This window comes from Primulina eburnea, chromosome 1 (assembly GCF_022965805.1).
Source record: "Primulina eburnea isolate SZY01 chromosome 1, ASM2296580v1, whole genome shotgun sequence".
Classification (NCBI taxonomy): Eukaryota; Viridiplantae; Streptophyta; class Magnoliopsida; order Lamiales; family Gesneriaceae; genus Primulina; species Primulina eburnea.
In genome coordinates this window covers 61,752,113-61,773,732 of record NC_133101.1, presented here as the reverse complement: position 1 = coordinate 61,773,732, position 21,620 = coordinate 61,752,113, and the positions used below count along the sequence as shown (strand labels likewise).

Below are 21,620 nucleotides of genomic sequence, written 5' to 3'. Positions count from 1 at the left end.
ATATACTACAAATAGATCAATAAAGTCAACCACTAACTTTAATCAAGGAAAAAAATATCATAAATCAAACATCTTTATCATTATATTACATTCAAAATTAAATTTAATAATATTAAGTTAGAAATAATTTTAATGATTAATTTGAAGAAATATATTTAATCGATATGAATACTCCGGAACATTATAAATTTATTTATTGAATTAGGCGTTTACATTTATATTTATTTTTCCAATGACCAGGGGAATTTACATAGCTCTCAGTGACCATTTAAAAAAGTTATCTAAGAAAGGAGAGGATAAAGTTTTTGACTTCAAATTACCAGATACGCATTTATCTCCCGTCCGAGACCAGGGAGAGTTCGGTTTATGTTCATACATTGCGACTATAGCTTGTATTGAGGTGATCTATCGAAAGTTGGGTCTACAGCTATCCCAAGAATGGAATGGCTTGTACTATTTTAATTTTAATGAGTGCGTTGACCATCTATACAAACAACTGTCTCATCTTGAAAAGGCAGAGAAACTTGCCATGGACACGTCTAAGGGCGCCCGTGTAGATGATGTTCTTCTTTACGTCATAAGGCGCGGTTTATTAGCCACAACTGTATGCGAGGATGGACGAGACATGAATCACGTCGCCCACTTCGACAATAAGGTAAAATATTATTGGTTTAAGCATTTGGATTGTGCAAACTCGATTAATTTCCATTCGTATTTTATTATAAGGTATTCGAGTTAAATTTCCGTCATTGAGCACGTGTTATTTGATGTTCTAACTAGATTAAGATATATTAACATGCATTTTTTTGTGATTCGAAGAAAGATTTTGTTTCTGTTTTTCAATATGCATTCCAAAATTGCACATCCATTTGAGAAGTTTCTTTTGGAAAAAGTATTGCACGGATGCTGTAGATGTGTGGGATAAATATTTCGTTTGTCTTCCAACATGCATTTGAGAAGCGTTTTTTTTTTTTTGGAAAAATATTGCACGTAGGCAGTGTGTTGCAATAGAAATATGAAAGAAACAAATAAGTAAAGGGAAAAAAAAAATTAACACATATACACAACTTTTTTTTTAATTCTCTGTATTTATTTGAAAACATATTTAACTACAATTGCTTAAATGCTGAAAATGCTTGAGTCTATGATTTCTCCTAAGAAAATTGCATGTTCCTTTTCTAATGCATCTAAATGGGTGTAAAGTTTGTTTTTTCTTCTAGTTCAAACTTCACATGATCAGATTGCTCATATGGTGAAGCAAAGTACGTGAGTTGAATGAAAAGAAATACATGATGTTGTGTAAGCTTTAGTAGTAATTTGAATAAGGTACGTAGATCCATTTTTTAAAAAAAATTGGATATATAAAAATTAATAATTAAATTTGAAACAGAAAATGATATAGCAATATTAGGAATGTCATTTTTCTTTGTTATGGTTAATGTGATCCATATTGGAAGTTCCGTGTGTCTTGATAAAAAGAACCTTGTCCATAATAAAATAAAAAATGTGAGATTGGTTGTTGATATTTCAAAATTTTCATCATGAACAATAAATATTAAGGTTGACTTTGTTTCCGATCTAATATTTAATATCATCTTATAGATAGACAAGAATTAGACACACTCTTAGCATCCTTTGGGGAGGGGCTAAAGCTAGAAGAGCTCTGTGTTTGAAACGTTATGAAAATGAATTGGAAAATCAAATGGACAAGAGAATGAAGGCTTTGGAACTGACAAATTCTGTGAGTATTTATCGGATCAATTTAAGGATCTATGTAATGAGAAAAACATAATTAGATAATTAATTATCCCTCACACACCTTAGCAAAATGGTATTGCTGAGAGAATGAATGTAACATTATTATATATGAAGAGGCATGATGGAGCAAGATGCTTTATTAGTTGCGGCCTATATCCTGAACAAGGTGCCTTCAAAGTCAGTTCCTTCCACGCCATATGAACTTTGGATTGATAAAAAACAGGACCTAAGTAACCTTGGATGTTGAAAATCAGCTGCTTATATTTATGATTCTAAAAGTAAATACGGAAAGTTGGGTCCTCGAGGAAATAAATGTATTTTTATTAGATATTCTAAGCATTTTTAAGGTTATGTGTGCATTAGTGAACAAGATGATGGAATGGCTGATCCTTTTACTAAGTCAATACCAAGAGACATATTTATAGGTCATATAGATCTTTTGGATTACGTAGGATGTGATTGTAACTGAACACATAAGAATTTAAGGCATTTTTTTCATTATTGTAATAATATTTTATTATACGTATGTGTACACATTTGTTTTATGAATGATTAATTTGTGAATTAAAGATATGTCAGACGAGTTGAGATTGGCTCTCTCATATAGTAACTTGTATTAACTCGTTATTTCCTTTTTCATTCATTCATTCATTCTTTTTTTACGCAGGCACCTAGATACCATATTAGCTGTTTTAGGACCTTAGAACATGATGAGGTTCTTACGTGTTTGGAAGAGTACCCGGTTATCGCTTATATTTCTATCCATGATAGCTTTTTGAATTGGAAAAAGGTAAAGTTACATATATATTAATTGTTTGGAGTTATTTTTCTATAACATGTTTTTTTTTTTCACAAACAAATTTTTGTAGCCTATATATTACGGAGCGCTTCAGAATGAGGATAGAAATACTTGGTACACCCACGCTGTCTTAGTGGTAGGGAGTTTGAACATAGAAAGAGATGGAAGAAAGCAACCATTTTTGATAATACAGAATAGCTATGGCATTAAGCATGGTTTTAAAGGATACGTTATATTGCCATTTGAAGAGAAATTTTTCAAGTGTTTTTGGTTGCCCATCATTAATCCACAAATGATGGATTTACCATACGGTAAAGTCGAGGTATGTATAGTTTTTTTTTCCTTCAATTAATTTTGTTTATATTTGTATTATTTTTTCAGTATCTTTTTATACTGTATTCCTTGAGATTTTAATACAATCAAACATTATTTATGTAGAAAGTGCCTACTATTCCTCGCAAGAGGAAGCTCACTGCAGGAGCCTTGGGGTATGTCTCTCTTTATATTAAATTTATTTAAGTTATGTTTTTCTTATTCAATTGTTTTTGGTGATTTTTTTCATAATGTTTTCTCATGGAATTGGAGTTATGGTTTATGCTGATTATAGAGTATCCATTGCCTATTGTCTTAATAATAAACATAATTATTTCTTATGTTCATTATGGATTTGGATTTAACTAATTTTTTAGCTCTTCAAAACAGGGGCTCGTTATTTTTGTTAATTGAACGACAGCTCTATGAATTTATAAATCACATGTTCAAGCAATTAATTACAAAAGATGAAACTGGAGATAGTTGACATAGATGACAAAGCAGGGATATGTAGGTCAACACGATCTAAATATTTTTTTAAAATGTGGTGGTATTCTTGCGACCGGGTGATTTGGCAGGGTGCTTTTGATTAAATATGTGAAGATTCTCTTCTCTACGGATTGATGTTGTCTGATGCTAGAGCGAGGCTTCGCCCTAAGCATAAGTGGAGCTTGCGACCAAGTTTGAAACTAACATCTTTCGCCATAATTTTGGGGTATTGAAATGGCCACGTAAATGGTGTACCTGGTCCATTTGCAATTGGGACAGATGACCCTCTTTACGAATGGTACCTTGATGTGTAACTATTTTATTCTTTTGTCATTGGATGGGAATTTATACATTCTTGCTTTAAGTTTGTCTTAATATGAAAGTCGTACATTCTAGTCGTTGCTAGGGATGCGTTGACCGCAGTTGATAATAATCTTAAAAGCTGTGTCGTGTTTGCAAATTTCAGTGATGGGGATTGTGATTGTGCTGGCTAGTTATTTTACTTAGGTGAAGTGCCTCGGTAGTGCGCGAGCTCAGATGTTGGATGAATGTTTGCATGTTTAGCATCTCTTTTTAAAATGAAACATGTTTACATTTTTTGGGTGTTGTCTTCTTGCATGTGTTGTCTTCTCTTATTGGTTTTTTTTTTGTCAAATGTACAAGCTTTCGAAATGCCCCCGATGTCTACTCTGAGGACGAGGATGATAAGGATGATTCAGAAGATGAGAAGTATTAACTCAGCTGTTCGTCATGGTGGTGGTTGGACTAACAAATTATGACTCCAAATCCCTGTGTTTTTCAAGGGGGTTGATAACTTACGAGAGTATGGAGTGAATAGCTATGCATGCGCCATGTTAATTTCTACTTCAATGTTCTTATGGTTCTGAGTTCAAACTTCAAGCCTTATTATGAAATTTGTGTTCTATTATTGGCAGTGTGTTGCTTATACTTTAAATCTGTCTGAAAGTTGGCTATGAATAAACATAATTCACTATTTTAAACAATATTATATAATTTTAAATAGATTGCATCTATTTAATTAAAAACAACGTTCAAGTATCATTGTTATTTAATATCCTTTTGGTGAGGTTTTTCTTCTTCATCTCAGCAGTATCTTTTTTCACCATCTTCAAACTTGAAATTAACGAGCGAAAGATAAATCGAAAGCCAACCCAAAAGTTGTTCACTCTTAACATTCTTCAAATTAATACGTCTGTCAGTTATTGTTAGAATTCAATTAATCATCAATGTAAGTCATGTTATTTCACTTCCAAACATGTACTTCAAGATTTTTTCATATTTTTAAGAAATTATCTTCATCCATTGTCATCTACAAATCTTAAATCGATATTTCAATTTCCTTCGACAAATATACTTGATATAAACCAATAAAAATTATGGCTCGTACAAATAAAGACAATCTTCATATTTTCTTTTAGAATAAACAATGGTTGAAATTAGTACAATTAACTTTACATTGTTTGAAGTTATTATGTTGAGCATACGAAATCTAATGCATAAAAATTAGGGGAAAAAATTAAATAAAAAATCCAATATAGAGGGAGAATACACCGAAAAAGATTCACCACAATATATATAACCAATTTAAAAAATCAAAATTTTTAACATGTAATTAGTACAATTAACTTTACATTGTTTGAAGTGATTATGTTGAGCATACGAATCTAATGCATAACACTTACGAGAAAAAAAAATTCCAATATAGAGGGAGAATACACCCAAAAATATTCATCACAATATATTTAATCGATTAATTAAAGAAATCAAAATTTTTAACAAGTATATCGAGAGATTATTTTTTGTTAAATAAAATAAAGTATTTAAGTTAAATAATTATATAACTCATAACAAAAAAATTTAATATAATTTTTTTTAAAAGTTTAAAATTTTAAAATAATATTTCGAACTCAAAAAAAATATTTAAAACAAATTTTTTTAAATATGTACTCGTATATCGCGGGCAAGAAGACATGGATAATAATATGCGTTATTTTTCAAAATAATTGGTTTATTTAAATTCAAATGTTTGGTGATTTTTATAAATATATATGTATGTGGATTAGTTCGATACTGTAATGTCCGAAAAATCAGTCCACGTAAACCACATGCATGCAAAAATATTTTAATTGCTTAATTGTTTTATTTAATTACTTTTAAATGCTAGCATGATGTTTATTATATGATTAAATATAGGATTGCATGATTAAATGATTATGTGACATGTTTTCATGAAATTAAAGATTTTGCACGAATATTCGATAATAGGTAGGGGGAAGGAGACCGGGGACGACCAAGACAAGAATATGTATTTTTATTTAAATAGTGGCAAGGCTTCCTAATATGATTAAAAATGATTTAATTTTCCTAAAAATATTGGAGTTCGAATTTATTTTACGAGTCGAGCTCGATTTTTCCCGGGAAGCCGGTTTTGGGCAAACAAGGAGTTTTAAAATATCAAAAATATTATTTTGAGAAAAATTATTTTATAAACTTTTATTATTTAATTAATTAAGTGATATTGGGCTCAATTTAATGATTTAAAGAAGGCCCAATTACCCTTAATCATACAAGCCCAAACCAAAGCCCATTTAACTTGTTAAATTAATTATAAATAAGTGATTTAGGTTTTGAAAACACCACAACCCTTGGCACCTTTCAGCCGAAAATTTCACACACAAGCACATACTGATTTTCGAAATTAAGGAGGAGAAAAAGGCTAGGAGTTCTTCGTCGTCCGGTCGTCCAACGTCGCACCCTCGCCAAAGATAGTATATTCGAGCGTTATAAACGCAAAGGCACGTTTCCTAAACTTTTTTAACATCATACAGATCATAGTATGTTTGATTTAATTGATTGTGCATGAAAAATAGGTGGGTTCGATAATTTTACGGTACGTTGCGTATTTTCAAAGTTTTAACGATTTCGTACTTAATTTGAAAACGTTTTTGAATCCGACGAGTACGCTGCCAATCCATGATAAAATACGTTGGAACTATGGACTAAAACATGCTAAATTAATTGAGGAACAAGCTGGACAATCGTAGGAAAAATTCAGAAATAGGAGCCGTGTGTTTTTGTTGGGTTTGCAAATTCAAGGGCTCGGTTCTTATGCATGGGGGTAGGTGGCTCGACCAGGTCTGAAGGTTGGGTCCTAAGGGTCGTGTCTAGGTCCTAGGAAGAGTCCTAGCATGGCTAGGACTCGTGGTTCAGGCTGGGGAAGGAGCCCACGATGGACAGGACTCTTCTCGAGGAGTTTTCTGTTGGCAAGAGATTCCAGGGGATGTGGCTCGGTTGGGGCTGGGCTAGGTGGTTCATCAGGGTCCTAGGGTCATGGGCAGGGGTCAGGATAAGTGCTGGAGTCGCTGGTCTGGGCGCTGGCTCGAAGAAACGTGAGGGAAGCCATGGTAGCAAGGGTAGCGCGCAGGTGGGTTTCCTGATTCAGAAGCTTCGTGCGCGTGGTCAGGGGCTGCGCTAGGCTTGGGTAAGGTCCGAACGTGGTCCAGGGATGGTTAGGGTCGTGTGGTCTCAGGGGTGGCTTGGCTGGAAGGAGCCTAGAGTAGATAGGAGTCCTCTTGTGCTAATGAGACTCACGCACAGCACATGTAGAATATGGGCCAATTTTCAGGTGGCTGGGAGCCAGTTAGGATCATGTTCTTTGGGTTGGGCTTGGTCAGGAGGGTGCCTAGGTGAGTTGGCTAGGGTTTGGCTCGAGATGGCTCGGGCGTGGCTCGAGTAAATTGGGAGATGGCTCGGGTGGTTCGGTAAAGGGTCAATATTTCGAATTTAAGAACTAAAATTGAATCTAAGGGTACACTGGGGTGGATCATGACTTGAAAGGGTAGAATAAATACTAAAAATGTTATTTTTAAAATTTGGGATCAAAATAACGAGTTTCGGAATTTTCCGGGATTTAATCGCCGCACAAAACGTTAATTAACGAATTAATTGAAACGACTATTTTTAATCTTTATAAAATTATGAAAAATTAGGTTTAAGCTTAAATAATTATTAAAAGTTTAATTTTTTTAATTTGGGAATTTTATATTAAGGTTTGATTTAATTCGAGATTAAAACGCGTTAATACGTCTTATTTAAAGATTAATTTAAAAGTCATCGATTTAAGCCAAATAAAAATATGAGAAAATTCATGTAAGTTTAAATAATTATTTAGAATAATTCCATGTCATTAAAAGTGAGAAAAAGATAAAAATGAGAATTTTTACGTCCAGGGGCAAAACGGTCTTTTTACACTTAAGAAAATACGATAACGCTTGGCAGCGTCCCGAAGGATCATAACGCATGTTAAATGATATTTTATGATTTATTACGATGATTTTGATGATAATATGTATTTTTACGATTTATGGTAAAGCTGTGCAATTTCTACTGTCTAAAATGCTATTTTTGGAAAGCTGTCTTATTTTATGATTTTTAAAGAAAATGAAAAATATTTTGAGGGATGTGAATTGACTGTGACAAAAGATATGATATATGATTTATGATTTGTGGGGGATCCGTTTATGTTGAGGACGGTGAACTTACAATTTTGTGGGAATGTCGTGAGGGGAAAAGGCCCCAGAGGGAGCCCATTTACGGGAAAAGACCCCAGAGGGAGCCCGTCTATGGGAGAAGGCCCCCGAGGGAGCCCCGACAATCGTATTTTCACGGTGTAGCCTAGTGCACACCCCCATGGGCCATGTGGAGCTAAGACTGCAGTCGACCAAAGGATAAAAGCTAGTCACTTTCAAGGATCAAACTTCACCCAAAATGATATATGATTAAAAGCTTATGATAAAAAAATGATTTTTATGATATATGATTTATGATGATGATTAAAGCTATTTTTAAAAAAAGATTTATTTATGCTCAAATGATTTTTAATGGTTTATTTATGTTCAAAAGATTATTTTAAATAAAAATATGATTTTTAAATGTATGTGGATGTATATGTAATATTTGTTATCTATGTTTAGAACGTGTTGAGTCTTTAGACTCACTAGGTTTGTATGATGCAGGATTTGATGATTTTGGAGGCGGTGACGATTGAGTCGATCGAGTGCAGCAGTACACACCCGAGGGCCTTTATGTTTCCACACTAACTAGATATATTTATGATTTAAAGATTTTTCTAATGATTTTTATTAGAGATGTTTAATGCTTTATTTTTATTATTAATGATCTTTTCCAATGTCGATTTAGGAATTTTGGTTAGTCGATGATTTAAGATTTTATTTTATGCACTTGAGATTTAAATTTTTAAATTATTATGACTCATGGTTATGTTAAATTATTTTAAATAGTTTAGTATTTTAGAATTTATGATTTTTAGAAAAAAAAAATTTAAAGGTCGTTTCAGATACGCTTTTGATCGGGTTTGGTTTTGAGACTTTGAGTGGATCTAAATACGAGAAATAACTAGCTACTCGTTTGTCTCATCACAACAGTCATTCATCTTACCAAATTGTATGTATAAAATAAAATAAAATAAAAGTAAGAGGAGAAGGAGATACTGTATATGGATTGAAACATTTGAAATCTATAATTACGAATTTATTTCATTTTTAGATAAGTTAAATCGAGGAAACTCAAATTAATATTATGCTAATTTCTAATGTAGTCACACACATCTCAATGGATTTAAAATAACTTCAATAATAGATTTGAAATTCACTATAATTAGTATACTTGTAAGGGAAATATATAACACCTCAATTATTAGACAAATAAATTTTTTAAATAAATAAGATTGTGTTGGATTATATTTTATCATTCCTTCTTAAATTTTAAATTGTGGATGACATGTTATTTTTGTTTAATAAATAAGTAATAATGAGACTTGTAGATAAATCATGTTAGTCTGTTCAATTATTTGGGTTCTTTAATTTCTTGGGGTTGGGCTTGATGATACAATAAATTTTGTTAATTTATTATTGTTTACGAGAGTGATTAATAAATAATTTTGAAGGTCTTTATGACGTGAAAGTCTAATATTTTGGGATTGGATTTTTCACTTGGACAACCGACATGCTAATTGTCATCCTTATATTTTATTTATGTATTATGTTGGCGAGGACAAGGATTTATCAGTCATGACCATTGTAGAATTCAGAAGAGTTTTTCCCAACAAGAAAATAAGATAACACTAAGTACATTTTTCTTACCATTTATCCTAATATCTTTCTTTATTATCATGGTTGATAATTTTTGCAATGTCCTCGCCAAATGGGTCTTATCTTCTAATCGAGAGAACAAACGCAGAAGAAAAGATTATCTTGGAGAGTAGAAAGAGGTTACAATAAACAACAAGCTCTCGTGCCAAGAGGAGGCCCTGTACGTCCAGCAAAATTGGTGGTGGAGCTTGCGTATGTAGAAATTCGAACTTTTATTATGACTTCAATTCTAAAGTTGTTTGCACAAAAAATAAAATTAGATCAAATATTTTTGAAAAAGTCCAAGCCCGATAAAATAATTAAACAAGAAATAGTGAAGAAAAGCCCATTAGTTATGCAAAGAAATTTGAATGGATTAATAGCGGGCAAACACATAATGATCGTGGGTAAAAAAGATCGTGAAAAGTGAAAGTGGGGATTGAACAAAATTAACTTACTAGAGTTTGAATTAAAAAAAAAAAAAAAAAGATCAACAACATCACAAACAACTCCAACAATTGCAAACACTGCAAATTTCAAGTCAATTCCAGGTCATGTCTTTTTATTTTTTCATATCATTTCCAGTTCATTCAGCAGGGAGTGAAGCAACAGTCTGCATGAAACGTTTTCGCTTTGGCATGATCTTGGCCCTGCATTCCTGACCACGAGGAACAGTCACTAGGATCAAATCCTGGTCATCCGTCGAGCCATGTCAACCTGCAGAACAAGCACATAACAAACACAAGAGACACGCTAGTCATGGATCGGGATCCTGCCAGACTCTTGGTGTAAACTTTATATTTCTTTTAGAAAAAAAAAATGTTCTAATAAACTCGATTTGACCCTATCTCGTAAAGTTCTAAACCTTGCACTCATCTTAAGATGGTCTGAGCCCATAAAGATGAATATGTAGCTGAGCAGATGTGGGCCAGGTGAAAGAGCCGAGCCCAAGAATTAGGGTTGAGCCCAAGAAAAAGCAAGCCCAAGAGTCGGGACATAGCCCATGAACAAGAGCTTGTGGTGGAGCGCAGTTATACCAAGAAGAAAGGTATGCAACCCTAGATTTGTTGTATGTCTCGAATATGGAAAACACTTGGAAATCTCTGATGATGGGGGAGAAATCCCAATAAACACAAGATGAGGGCATAAGGCCAAATCCACCAAATCTGATTAGAGTCCTAGTCACCATCACAACTTATGTGTTTTATAAAATTGTTGTAAAATATTTTTTAAGAAGTGCTCTCCAAGTGTAGTTTTTAAAGAAAAATTGAGAATTGTTTTTAGATGTTTTTAGAATGGAAGACAAAAATAAAAATCAAAACACATTACTTTTAAAATGTTTTAATAGAATAGTTTTCCAAACACATATTTATTTTTAAAACAATTTTATAAAAAAAATTACTTTTATAAAAACGTTGTATTATTTTTTCGAAGATATTTATTTATCAAGTACATATTGAGTCATATAATTTGGTGCACTCCTCCTCCGATTGTAATTTGGGTTTTCTTGAAATAAGATGTTTGGGGTTGATGTGAAAGGTCATCCCAAGAAAATATGCGGCGAATACGTTTGGGTCAACCCCAACATATAACATTATCAAACCCAAACAATGTCAGCCCAGATTATTATTATTATAGCAAAATACTAAAATAAACCTCGAAGTTTTCGAATGGATAGATCTATTCTGACCATCTCTCTCATTTTTTGACCATCTTAAAGCACAAAATCACTGCTACAATTATTACGTATACAAGAGGAAAGCACTTCCGATTTTACCAATTTTCATAATTAAGATGATAATGTATAGCCCTTTTTATTTAAAAAAAAAAAAGAAGAAGAAGAAGAAGAAGTAGAGATTTTAAAAGTAATTTTTAAACAAAGTGGCACATTTTTTTTTGGCTAAACAAGGACTTATAATTACTAGATGTTTAAAATATGATTTTGTCGACTATTTATTATTACAGCTCTCTGAAGCCTTTCATTCTGAATTTCCAAGTTAAATAAATGAAATATTTAAAACATTAGTATTGAAAAATAGAATAAAAAAAGGAAAACGAAAATAAGGGGAAATTAAATTATTTGAAGTTGAAAACCAGATCAAGAAATTATGTTTTATTTTGGGAGTCAATTAATTGAAAATACTAAAAACATCCCTAAATCTAGTATCTTATTTCTTCTTTTTCTATCCTCTTTTCAGGGCAGTTCTAGGTCACGTTATGCATGTATTTATTTTTAGATCAAAAATATAATTGATATACTTGATATAGAGTTTGTTTTACGAACAATTGCGTTTATTTCATGTCATTTCGTCATCGAACCAACAAAAATTATGGCTACTACAAATAATGACAATCTTCATATTTTCTTTGAGAATAAACAATGGTTGAAATCAGTACAATTAACTTTACATTGTTTGAAGTGATTATGTTAAGCATACAAATCTAATGCATAAAATATAGGGAAAAAAAATAAAACAAAAAACCCAATATAGAGGGAGAATACACCCAAAAAGATTCGTCACAATATATATAACCGATTAATAAAAAAATCAAAATTTTGAAAACCATATCAATTCGAACTTTACTCTTAAATAATATTTTATATGAATATGATCCTATTGTAAATCGAGTTCATTTGAGAAAAATATAAAAACCAAAAAGCTATGATATCTATATAAAATAAAAAAAATTAAGTTAAAAAATTTAATTATGTGCGCTAAATACAAATACAAATAAATATAATATAAATGAATCTATTTTTCTAAAAAAATAAATAAAGATGAATTTAGGTTTCCATAAAAAATAAAAATAATTAGTAATAGGAGCGAGTCCATCTGTTATGGCCCATTGCCCCAAATCCGGCCCACGTCTTCTATTAAAAGACCTGGAGAACAGAACGCGTGGAGGATTAGGGGGCCCATCGGGATCATATCTCCCCTTCGATCTCTTCGTATTTCCGCTTCGCAGGCCAAAGCCGGTGATAGTTGGCGGTAAATGTTTGGTTTTCTTCTCCTTCTTTGTTTTATTTTTGTTTTTTTTTAACCCACTCTGTGTGGAATTTATGCTACGCTAGCCGAAAGGATAGAATAGAAAATACAATTTGAGTTTCTGATGTGTTCAATTTGCTTTTGTAAATGTTTGAAAACTTTTTCATCCAAATTTCCTTACGAGACCTAGGGCCCCAACAAAAAAATTGGATTTGTGTGCATATAAAGCGTGGAGAATCAAAGAGAGTGGATTCAAATTAATGGGTTCCTCATTTTGCAGGGCTTCATCCAATGGGATCGCTGTCACACTCAAGGCTACGTGATGTAAGTTGTTCGTTGCTTTCTAATCCATGTGATTCGATCCTTTGGATCTTTTAGCTTTCCCGGTGAAGATGCACATGCACATGAATTGGGGAAAGACGAATTTATAGTATTCTTTTACTAGGCTATGAGTATATACAATAGTCTACACTTGAGTCTTCTACCGTATTATTATTTGACAGTTATTTGCGATTAACACTCCGTATCGTCTTTAATTTACACGCACACCCCATCTTTAGACATGAATGTGGGAAACTAAACTTTGTTTAAATTTGTCGACAGCTATGTGATGAATATTTTGATCCAAGAAAATTATTATGCGGTGGAGGGATGACGCTGTTTCATGTCGGTGGTTTAGCTCATATCAAGGACAAAGCGGAAACGGCCTTAAACTTCTACAATAAGAAAAAAGTTAGAGAAATTATTTGATGTTGTTAATAGCCTTGTTTGCTTAATATTGGTAATGGTTTTGTTTGCGTATTTTTTGGTTGGTTACAGCGAAAGAATTTCGTTCTCGATAAGGTTGTCAAGGTTAACCGTGTATCTGGTGGTGGTGTTACTGCATGACATTTTGGGCAAAGAGGGACGAAAATGATGAGCGTCGTCTTTTTCGAGGTGTTTATTGCCTGGGTGATGTATTGCTATGTGAGATCAAGGTACCATCCTCGCCATTTTATCCTTGTTCCTGGTTTATTTGAATGTTCAATGATATGTCTTGTGTTGATGGCGATGGCCGAAATTTCCTGGTTTACAAACTTGAAATACCAATCTCCAGTGCCACTAGTGTCGGGCAAGAAATTCGAACCAAGATCGAATGGAATAAAACCCCGTGTGATCGTTATGGATTTGGATTTAACTAATTTTTTAGCTCTTCAAAACAGGGGCTCGTTACTTTGAACGAGAGCTCTATGAATTTATAAATCACATGTTCAAGCAATTAACTATAAGAGATGAAACTGCAGAGTTGACATAGATGACATAGCAGGAATATGTAGGTCAATACGATCTAAATTTTGTTTTAAAATGTGGGTGGTATTCTTGCGGCCGGGTGATTTGGCAGGGTGCTTTTGATTAAATATGTGAAGATTCTCTTCGCTACGGATTTATGTTGTCTGATGCTAGAGCAAGGCTTCGCCCTAAGCATAAGTGGAGCCTGCCACCAAGTTTGAAACTAATATCTTTCGCCATAATTTTGGAGTAGGGCTTGAATAGGCGAAAGAGGAATATAAATGCATCCTCAAAGGCTTACTTTTTATTTATCTTTTATTCGCATATGAAGTTTGGAAGTTAATCTTGTTATCGTTTGTAGGATGGCGATTGTGAAATTACGATTCCAGCTGGCCACGTAGATGGTGTACCTTGTCCATCTGCAATTGGGACAGATGACCCTCTTTACAAATGGCACCTTGAAGTGTAACTCTTTTATTCTTTTGTCATTGGATGGGAATTTATACATTCTTGCTTTAAGTATGTCTTGGTTGGAAAGTCGTAAATTCTAGTAGTTACTAGGGATGCGTTGATCGCAGCTGACAATGATCTTAAAATGTGTGTCGTGTTTGCAAATTTCAGTGATGGGGATTGTGATTGTGCTGGCTAGTTATTTTACTTAGGTGGAGTGCCTCGGTAGTGCGCGAGCTCAGATGTTGGATGAATGTTTGCATGTTTAACATCTCTTTTTAAAACGAAACATGTTTACATTTTTTGGGTGTTGTCTTCTTGCATGTGTTGTCTTCTCTTATTGGTTTTTTTTTGGTCAAATGTACAAGGTATCTAAATTGCCCCGATGTCTGCTCTGAGGACGAGGATGATGAGGATGATTCAGAAGATGAGAAGTATTAACTCAGCTGCTCGTCATGGTGGTGGTTGGACTAACAAATTATGACTCCAAATTCCTGTGATTTTCAAGGGTCTTGATAATTTACAAGAGTTGGGAGTGAATAGCTATGTATGCACCATGTCAATTTCTACTTCAGTGTTCTTGTAGTATTGAGTTCGAACTGGAAACTTTATTATGAAATTTGTGTTATATTATGGGCAGTGTGTTGCTTATACTTTAAATCTGTCTGAAAGTTGGCTTGGCTATGAATAAACATAATTCACTATTTTAAACAATATTATATAATTTTAAATAGATTGTATTTATTTAATTAAAAACAACATTCAAGCATCATTGTACTGTAATGTCCTTTTTAGTGAGGTTTTTCCTCTTCATGTCAGCAGTATCTTCTTTCACTCACGGAAATTTGAAAACTTGAAATTAACGAACGAAAAGTTGTTCATTTTTAATATTCTTCAAATTAATACGTCTGTCGGTTTTTGTTAGAATTCAATCAATCATCAATTTAAGCCACATGTTACCAAACATGTACTTCAAGATTTTTTCATATTTTTAATAAATTATTTTCATTCATTGCCATCTACGAATATTAAATCAATATTTCAATTTCTTTCAACAAATATACTTGATATAAAGTTTGTTTTACGAACAATTGCATTTATTTCATGTAATTTCGTCATCGAACCAACCAAAATTATGGATACTACAAATAATGACAATCTTCATATTTTCTTTGAGAATAAACAGTGGTTGAAATTAGTACAATTAACTTTATATTATTTGAGGTGATTATGTTAAGCATACAAATCTAATGCATAAAACTTAGGGAAAAAAATAAAATACAAAATCCAATATAGAGAGAGAATACACCAAAAAAATATTCATCACAATATATATAATCGATTAATTAAAAAAATCAAAAATTTTAACAAGTATATCGAGATATTATTTTTTGTTAAATAAAATAAAGTATTTAAGTTAAATAATTGTATAACTCATAACATAAAAATTTAAATAAATTTTTTTTTAAAGTTAAAAAATTTTAAAATAATATTTCGAATTCAAAAAAAATATTTAAAATTTTTTTTAATATGTACTCGTACATCGTGGGCGAAGAAGCCATGGATAATAATATGCGTTATTTTTCAAAATAATTGGTTTATTTAAATTCAAATGTTTGGTTATTTTTATAAATATATATGTATGTGGATTAGTTCGATACGCTTTTGATCGGGTTTGGTTTTGAGACTTTGAGTGGATCTAAATACGAGAAATAACTAGCTATTCGTTTGTCTCATCACAACAGTCATTCATCTTACCAAATTGTATGTATAAAATAAAATAAAAGTAAAGTAAGAGGAGAAGGAGATACTGTATATGGATTGAAACATTCGAAACCTATAATTACGAATTTATTTCATTTTTAGATAAGTTAAATCGAGGAAACTCAAATTAATATTCTGTTAATTTCTAATGTAATCACACACATCTCAATGGATTTAAAATAACTTCAATAATAGATTTGAAATTCACTATAATTAGTATAATTGTAAGGGAAATATATAACACCTCAATTATTAGACAAATAAATTTTTTAAATAAATAAGATTGTGTTGGATTATATTTTATCATTCCTTCTTAAATTTTAAATTGTGGATGACATGTTATTTTTGTTTAATAAATAAGTAATAATGAGACTTGTAGATAAATCCTGTTAGTCTGTTCAATTATTTGGGTTCTTTAATTTCTTGGGGTTGGGCTTGATGATACAATAAATTTTGTTAATTTATTATTGTTTACGAGAGTGATTAATAAATAATTTTGAAGGTCTTTATGACGTGAAAGTCTAATATTTTGGGATTGGATTTTTCACTTGGACAACCGACATGCTAATTGTCATCCTTATATTTTATTTATGTATTATGTTGGCGAGGACAAGGATTTATCAGTCATGACCATTGTAGAATTGAGAAGTTTTTTTCCAAACAAGAAAATAAGATAACACTAAGTACATTTTTCTTACCATTTATCCTAATATCTTTCTTTATTATCATGGTTGATAATTTTTGCAATGTCCTCTCCAAATGGGTCTTATCTTCTAATCGAGAGAACAAACGCAGAAGAAAAGATTATCTTGGAGAGTAGAAAGAGGTTACAATAAACAACAAGCTCTCATACCAAGACGAGGCCCTGTACGTCCAGCAGAATGGGTGGTAGAGCTTGCGCCTATAGAAATTTGAACTTTTATTATGACTTCAATTCTAAAGTTGTTTGCACAAAAAATAAAATTAGATCCAATATTTTTGAAAAAGTCCAAGCCCGATAAAATAATTAAACAAGAAATAGTGAAGAAAAGCCCATTAGTTATGCAAAGAAAATTGAATGGATTAATAGCGGGCAAACACATAATGATCGTGGGTAAAAAAGATCGTGAAAAGTGAAAGTGGGAATTGAACAAAATTAACTTACTAGAGTTTGAATTAAAAAAAAAAAGATCAACAGGCAGAGAAAGAACATCACAAACAACTCCAACAATTGCAAACACTGCAAATTTCAAGTCAATTCTAGTTCATGTCTTTTTTATTTATTCATATCATTTCCAGTTCATTCCGCAGGGAGTGAAGCAACAGTCTGCCTGAAACGTTTTCGCTCTGGCATGATCTTGGCCCTTCATTCCTGACCACGTGGAACAGTCACTAGGATCAAATCCTGGTCATCCGTCGAGCCATGTCAACCTGCAGAACAAGCACATAACAAACACAAGAGACACGCTAGCCATGGATCGGGATCCTGCCAGACTCTTGGGCACCGTTTGGTAACATGTATAAGTAGCTAATTTGTGAGAAATTCAAATTTAGTACCGTGTTTGGTACGAAGACAGTGCATGCGTTATTGTCCATGGGCCCGTTACAAGTCACTGTATGTAAGATATTACTAATACTAAATGCCGCGCAACACAATTATATCCAATATCTACAGTGCAATGTAGTACACGTATGCATTTTACAGATTTAACCTCGAAGCCCTTGCTTTTACTTTGAAAATTGACCGACAAATCTCATTTATCTTCTTCTCGACGCCGTGAACTGGAATGCAACATCCATGAAAGAACTGGAAGCCATCATAATATCTTCTTACAAAGGGTTAGTTTTTTCCTGCATTTTTACATAGATCTGCTTATTTTGTTTGTGTTTTTTCCGACGCGCCAAAGGTAGAACATACTCTGTTCACTTCTATATGTATTTGTGTTGGTATCGCTACATTTTCGTTTTATATTTACTTTATTCGTATGGATTTTGTTGTTGTACACATACTTGTAGCGATATAAGTTTTTACATGGTGTTCGTGTTTTTTAGTAGATCACTTAAAATGGTTTGAACTTGTGCCATAAATCTTTCTGTCATGGCTGAAGTACATCGGCACATCGCAACCTTTGTAGCGGTACACCAACATTTGAGCAGGTCCTTCATGTTCTTAGTGCTGTTAATACGGTTCTTTACGAAGTTTGTAGCACGGTCGCCTCGTAGATACCGTAGAAGAGACCGGTCTTACAATGTTACTGGGAGAATACCAGCTCAAATCAACCATCTACATAGGATTATTGAATTAGGAGATGTGCAGTGTGTTGCGAATTTGAGAATGGATCGTAATGCATTTGCACGTCTTTGTTATTTGGTAAAAAATGTGAGTGGTGTAGTGGATTCGAAATATGTTCGTATTGAGGAGAAGGTGGCAATGTTTTTATCTATTCTAGCACATCACAAGAAAGTTAGAGTGATTGGTCATGATTATTTACGAAGTGGACAAACAGTGAGCTCTCATTTCCACGAAGTACTCCGTTCAATTCTGAAACTACACCCCCTACTACTTGTCAAACCAATACCAGTGGATGAGAGTTGCTCCAACAATACTTGGAAATGGTTCAAGGTAAGTGTCTTTACTCCTTATCACCACTTGTTTGCATACTTTGTACAACTCATTAGTTAGACGTCATGCATTTAAATGCATGATATGGGGACTAGCAAGCACAAATGTTATTGCGACTAATTTGAAGTATATGAACAAAATACATTATAGGGCTGTTTGGGTGCTTTGGATGGAACGTACATAAGTGTCCAAGTACCAAATAAAGACGAAGCGAAATACAGAAACAGAAAAGGAACAACATCAATAAATGTTTTGGGGATATGCAATCGTGACATGCAGTTCATTTACGCACTAACCGGATGGGAAGGATCAGCGGCAGACGCTCGTGTTCTACGTGATGCAGTTAATCGCCAAGATGGGGTAAAAATTCCCAGAGGTTCGAACTTCTCTGTCATAATTTCAGTATGGAGTATAAATATGTTTTGGGTTATGTTTCGTTACATGAACATGTTTGATATTTTATTTGTTTATGTACGAATTTATTTTGTAAACGTTTTTTTGTTATAGTTGTAATATCATTTATTATTTATTTATTTAATATGTCAAGTTTTAATTAGTAATCAATGAAATGATAGTTCTCGCTCATTATTTCATAATGACATTAGAATATAATTTGTTGGTAGGTCCCTTTTGTATTTGTTGTCGTTAACTTTTAATACTATTGACAAATGACAGGTTGTTATTTCTTGTGCGACAATGGCTACCCAAACGTTGAAGGATTCTTGACGCCGTATAGGAGAACTCGATACCATATGGATCAGTGGGTGGGCGGTTCTTTTGCACCCCAGAATTACAAAGAGTTTTTCAACTCTAAACATTGTCATGCTCGTAATGTTATTGAAAGAGCATTTGGGTTGTTGAAAAGACGATGGGCTATTCTTCGTAGCCCATTGTTTTACCCCTTGAAAGTTCAGAATCGTATAGTAATGGCTTGCATTCTGCTACATAAATTCATTCGCTCCGAAATGGTAGATGACCCTGTAGATGTAGATGATGAGTCATATGTTCAACTTACAGAAACCGGAGATATTGACTTCATTGGCAATTTTGAATCTTCTCCTGCATGGGACACATGGAGGGAAAACTTAGCACTGTCTATGTACCATAGTAATTGAGAAATGATGTTGTTCATGTAGTTTTCTGTATTTGTGTTAATTTAGACAAAATGTGAATGGTTGATGATTTATGTTTTCTGTTGTGATTGTCGTTTTATGTCTTCATATTTCTGATATGTAAAACTCGATGTTGGTTGTGTATTTGAATAAATTTCTGACTGTTGGTTCCATTTTTCGACTAAAATTGTCTACGTAAATAATTTTGCATTGTACATGGATTAATATAAATTGTTCTAGTCATCATGGATATTAGCTCACCTATTGGTACTGCAACTAGCACCGGCGAGTGTGGACACAAAAGGAGGATGAATTCCTCATTCAGGCACTTAAAGAACTAGTGAATTCTGGACGGAAGAGTGAAAATGGGTTTCGCTGCGGATACTTGACTGTCTTAGAGAAATCTATTGCCCAGGCTTTTCCAAACACCGATTTACGAGGGAACCCACATATTAACTCAAAGATGCATGTCTGGAAAAGGACTCATGGTTCTTTGTTAACAATGCTTAGCAGGAGTGGAATTGGGTGGAATGAAACAGAGAAGAGGATCGAAGCAAATGACGAAACATGGGATTCATTTGTGAAGGTAAAGCTCACTTGAAATCTTAACTTGTTGCATTCTTTATTTACTCCATAACTAGGGGCAGTGTGCAATGCCATGCTATCTGTCATTTACATTTTCATTTTGTACACTATTTAATCTGCAATATACAACAGACTGATAGCAGTGTTCGTACGTGGCGATACAAAACATGGCCTTATTTTCCCGATTTGTGCGAAATATTTGGAAATGACCGTGCAACGGGACAACATGCTGAGAGTTTCGCTGAGGCCCTTCAAGGAGTACTAAACATGACTGATGACAATGATATTGTGCCCGAAGACAAAATTGGACCGAATGTTATTTTCCAGGAGACAGAGGAAGCTGGTGAATCCATGTCGGTGTCAAATGCTCCATCTGTCAACAAAGTTTGTAATAAATCAAAGAACACTAAGAAACGGAAGAAGCATTCAGATGGTGAAGAGCTATTCATTGATGCCATTAACAATTTCACTGAGATGTCAAGAGCTACGATGACCGAATTTGTGAAGCGAATTGGTGTCGAATATGACACAGTCAATGCAACAAAGGATGTCTTTGCTGTGCTAGAATCAATCCCAGAACTAGTGCCAGATGAAATAGTAGTTGCGGCTGCATTGCTAGCAGAAAACCCAAAGCAACAGAATCTGTTGTTTACAGCTCCTCAACATGCAAGGCTGAAGTTGGTTCGAAGGCTACTTAAGGAAGACTCAATTAAGAAGAACATAGTTTAAATTACATTTCATACATTGGAGTTGACAAAGGTTTCGAAATGGGATGGAATTGTTTTGTATTTTGTTCATGACAGTGTTCAACTAACTACCACAATATCTATTTTGTGTGTTGAATGGTCTAGTTAGTTGCTTTCATCATCTATTTCAGAAACCGTTGTCCTTTTTCGTAAATGAAACATATGTGTCAATGTATGAATTTGTATCTGTATTTTCTTCTCGAAATTTGATGAAATAGCACTAGTAATTTACTAACGTTTCCTCTTGTTCAGAGTGAGAAAACCGTTGGCATATTTTGTAGATGAAAGTTATTTGATAATGTATTGACTTCGTTTCTGTATTTTCTTATGGAAATAGGATGAAATTGCACTAGTAGTTTATTGCCTTTTTCGATTGTTGACACTACTGAAAAAAAGGTGCACTTGATATTTAATGTTTTGGAACCATTAACATTAATTTGGGTTAGTATGTACATTTGTTGGAACAAAAACAAAAACATTGCTGCCTATATGCACAACAGCATTATGCACCATTGCACCCAATACAAAATGGTGCAAACCAACAACAAAAAAAGGTTCCAAAACTAAGTAACTTTAG

General features: G+C 33.2%; 3 protein-coding genes across 3 annotated transcripts; all 3 read left to right on the top strand.

Annotated features, from left to right (window-relative positions):
* Nucleotides 1-232: 232 nt before the first annotated feature.
* LOC140809253 (uncharacterized) lies at nt 233-14,965 on the top strand. Its single transcript, XM_073166813.1, has 5 exons — nt 233-655; nt 2,426-2,548; nt 2,628-2,879; nt 2,996-3,045; nt 14,603-14,965. The coding sequence occupies exons 1-5, from the start codon at nt 233-235 to the stop codon at nt 14,673-14,675; spliced, it is 921 nt and encodes a 306-aa protein (XP_073022914.1). The 3' UTR covers nt 14,676-14,965.
* LOC140814380 (uncharacterized) lies at nt 12,368-14,593 on the top strand. The gene is made up of 5 exons (XM_073173340.1): nt 12,368-12,518; nt 12,796-12,839; nt 13,119-13,247; nt 13,335-13,492; nt 14,146-14,593. The coding sequence occupies exons 1-4, from the start codon at nt 12,368-12,370 to the stop codon at nt 13,401-13,403; spliced, it is 393 nt and encodes a 130-aa protein (XP_073029441.1). The 3' UTR covers nt 13,404-13,492; nt 14,146-14,593.
* A 5,036-nt stretch (nt 14,966-20,001) lies between the features above and the next one.
* LOC140838081 (uncharacterized) lies at nt 20,002-21,238 on the top strand. Its single transcript, XM_073204172.1, has 2 exons — nt 20,002-20,298; nt 20,430-21,238. The coding sequence occupies exons 1-2, from the start codon at nt 20,176-20,178 to the stop codon at nt 21,024-21,026; spliced, it is 720 nt and encodes a 239-aa protein (XP_073060273.1). The 5' UTR covers nt 20,002-20,175; the 3' UTR covers nt 21,027-21,238.
* Nucleotides 21,239-21,620: the final 382 nt, after the last annotated feature.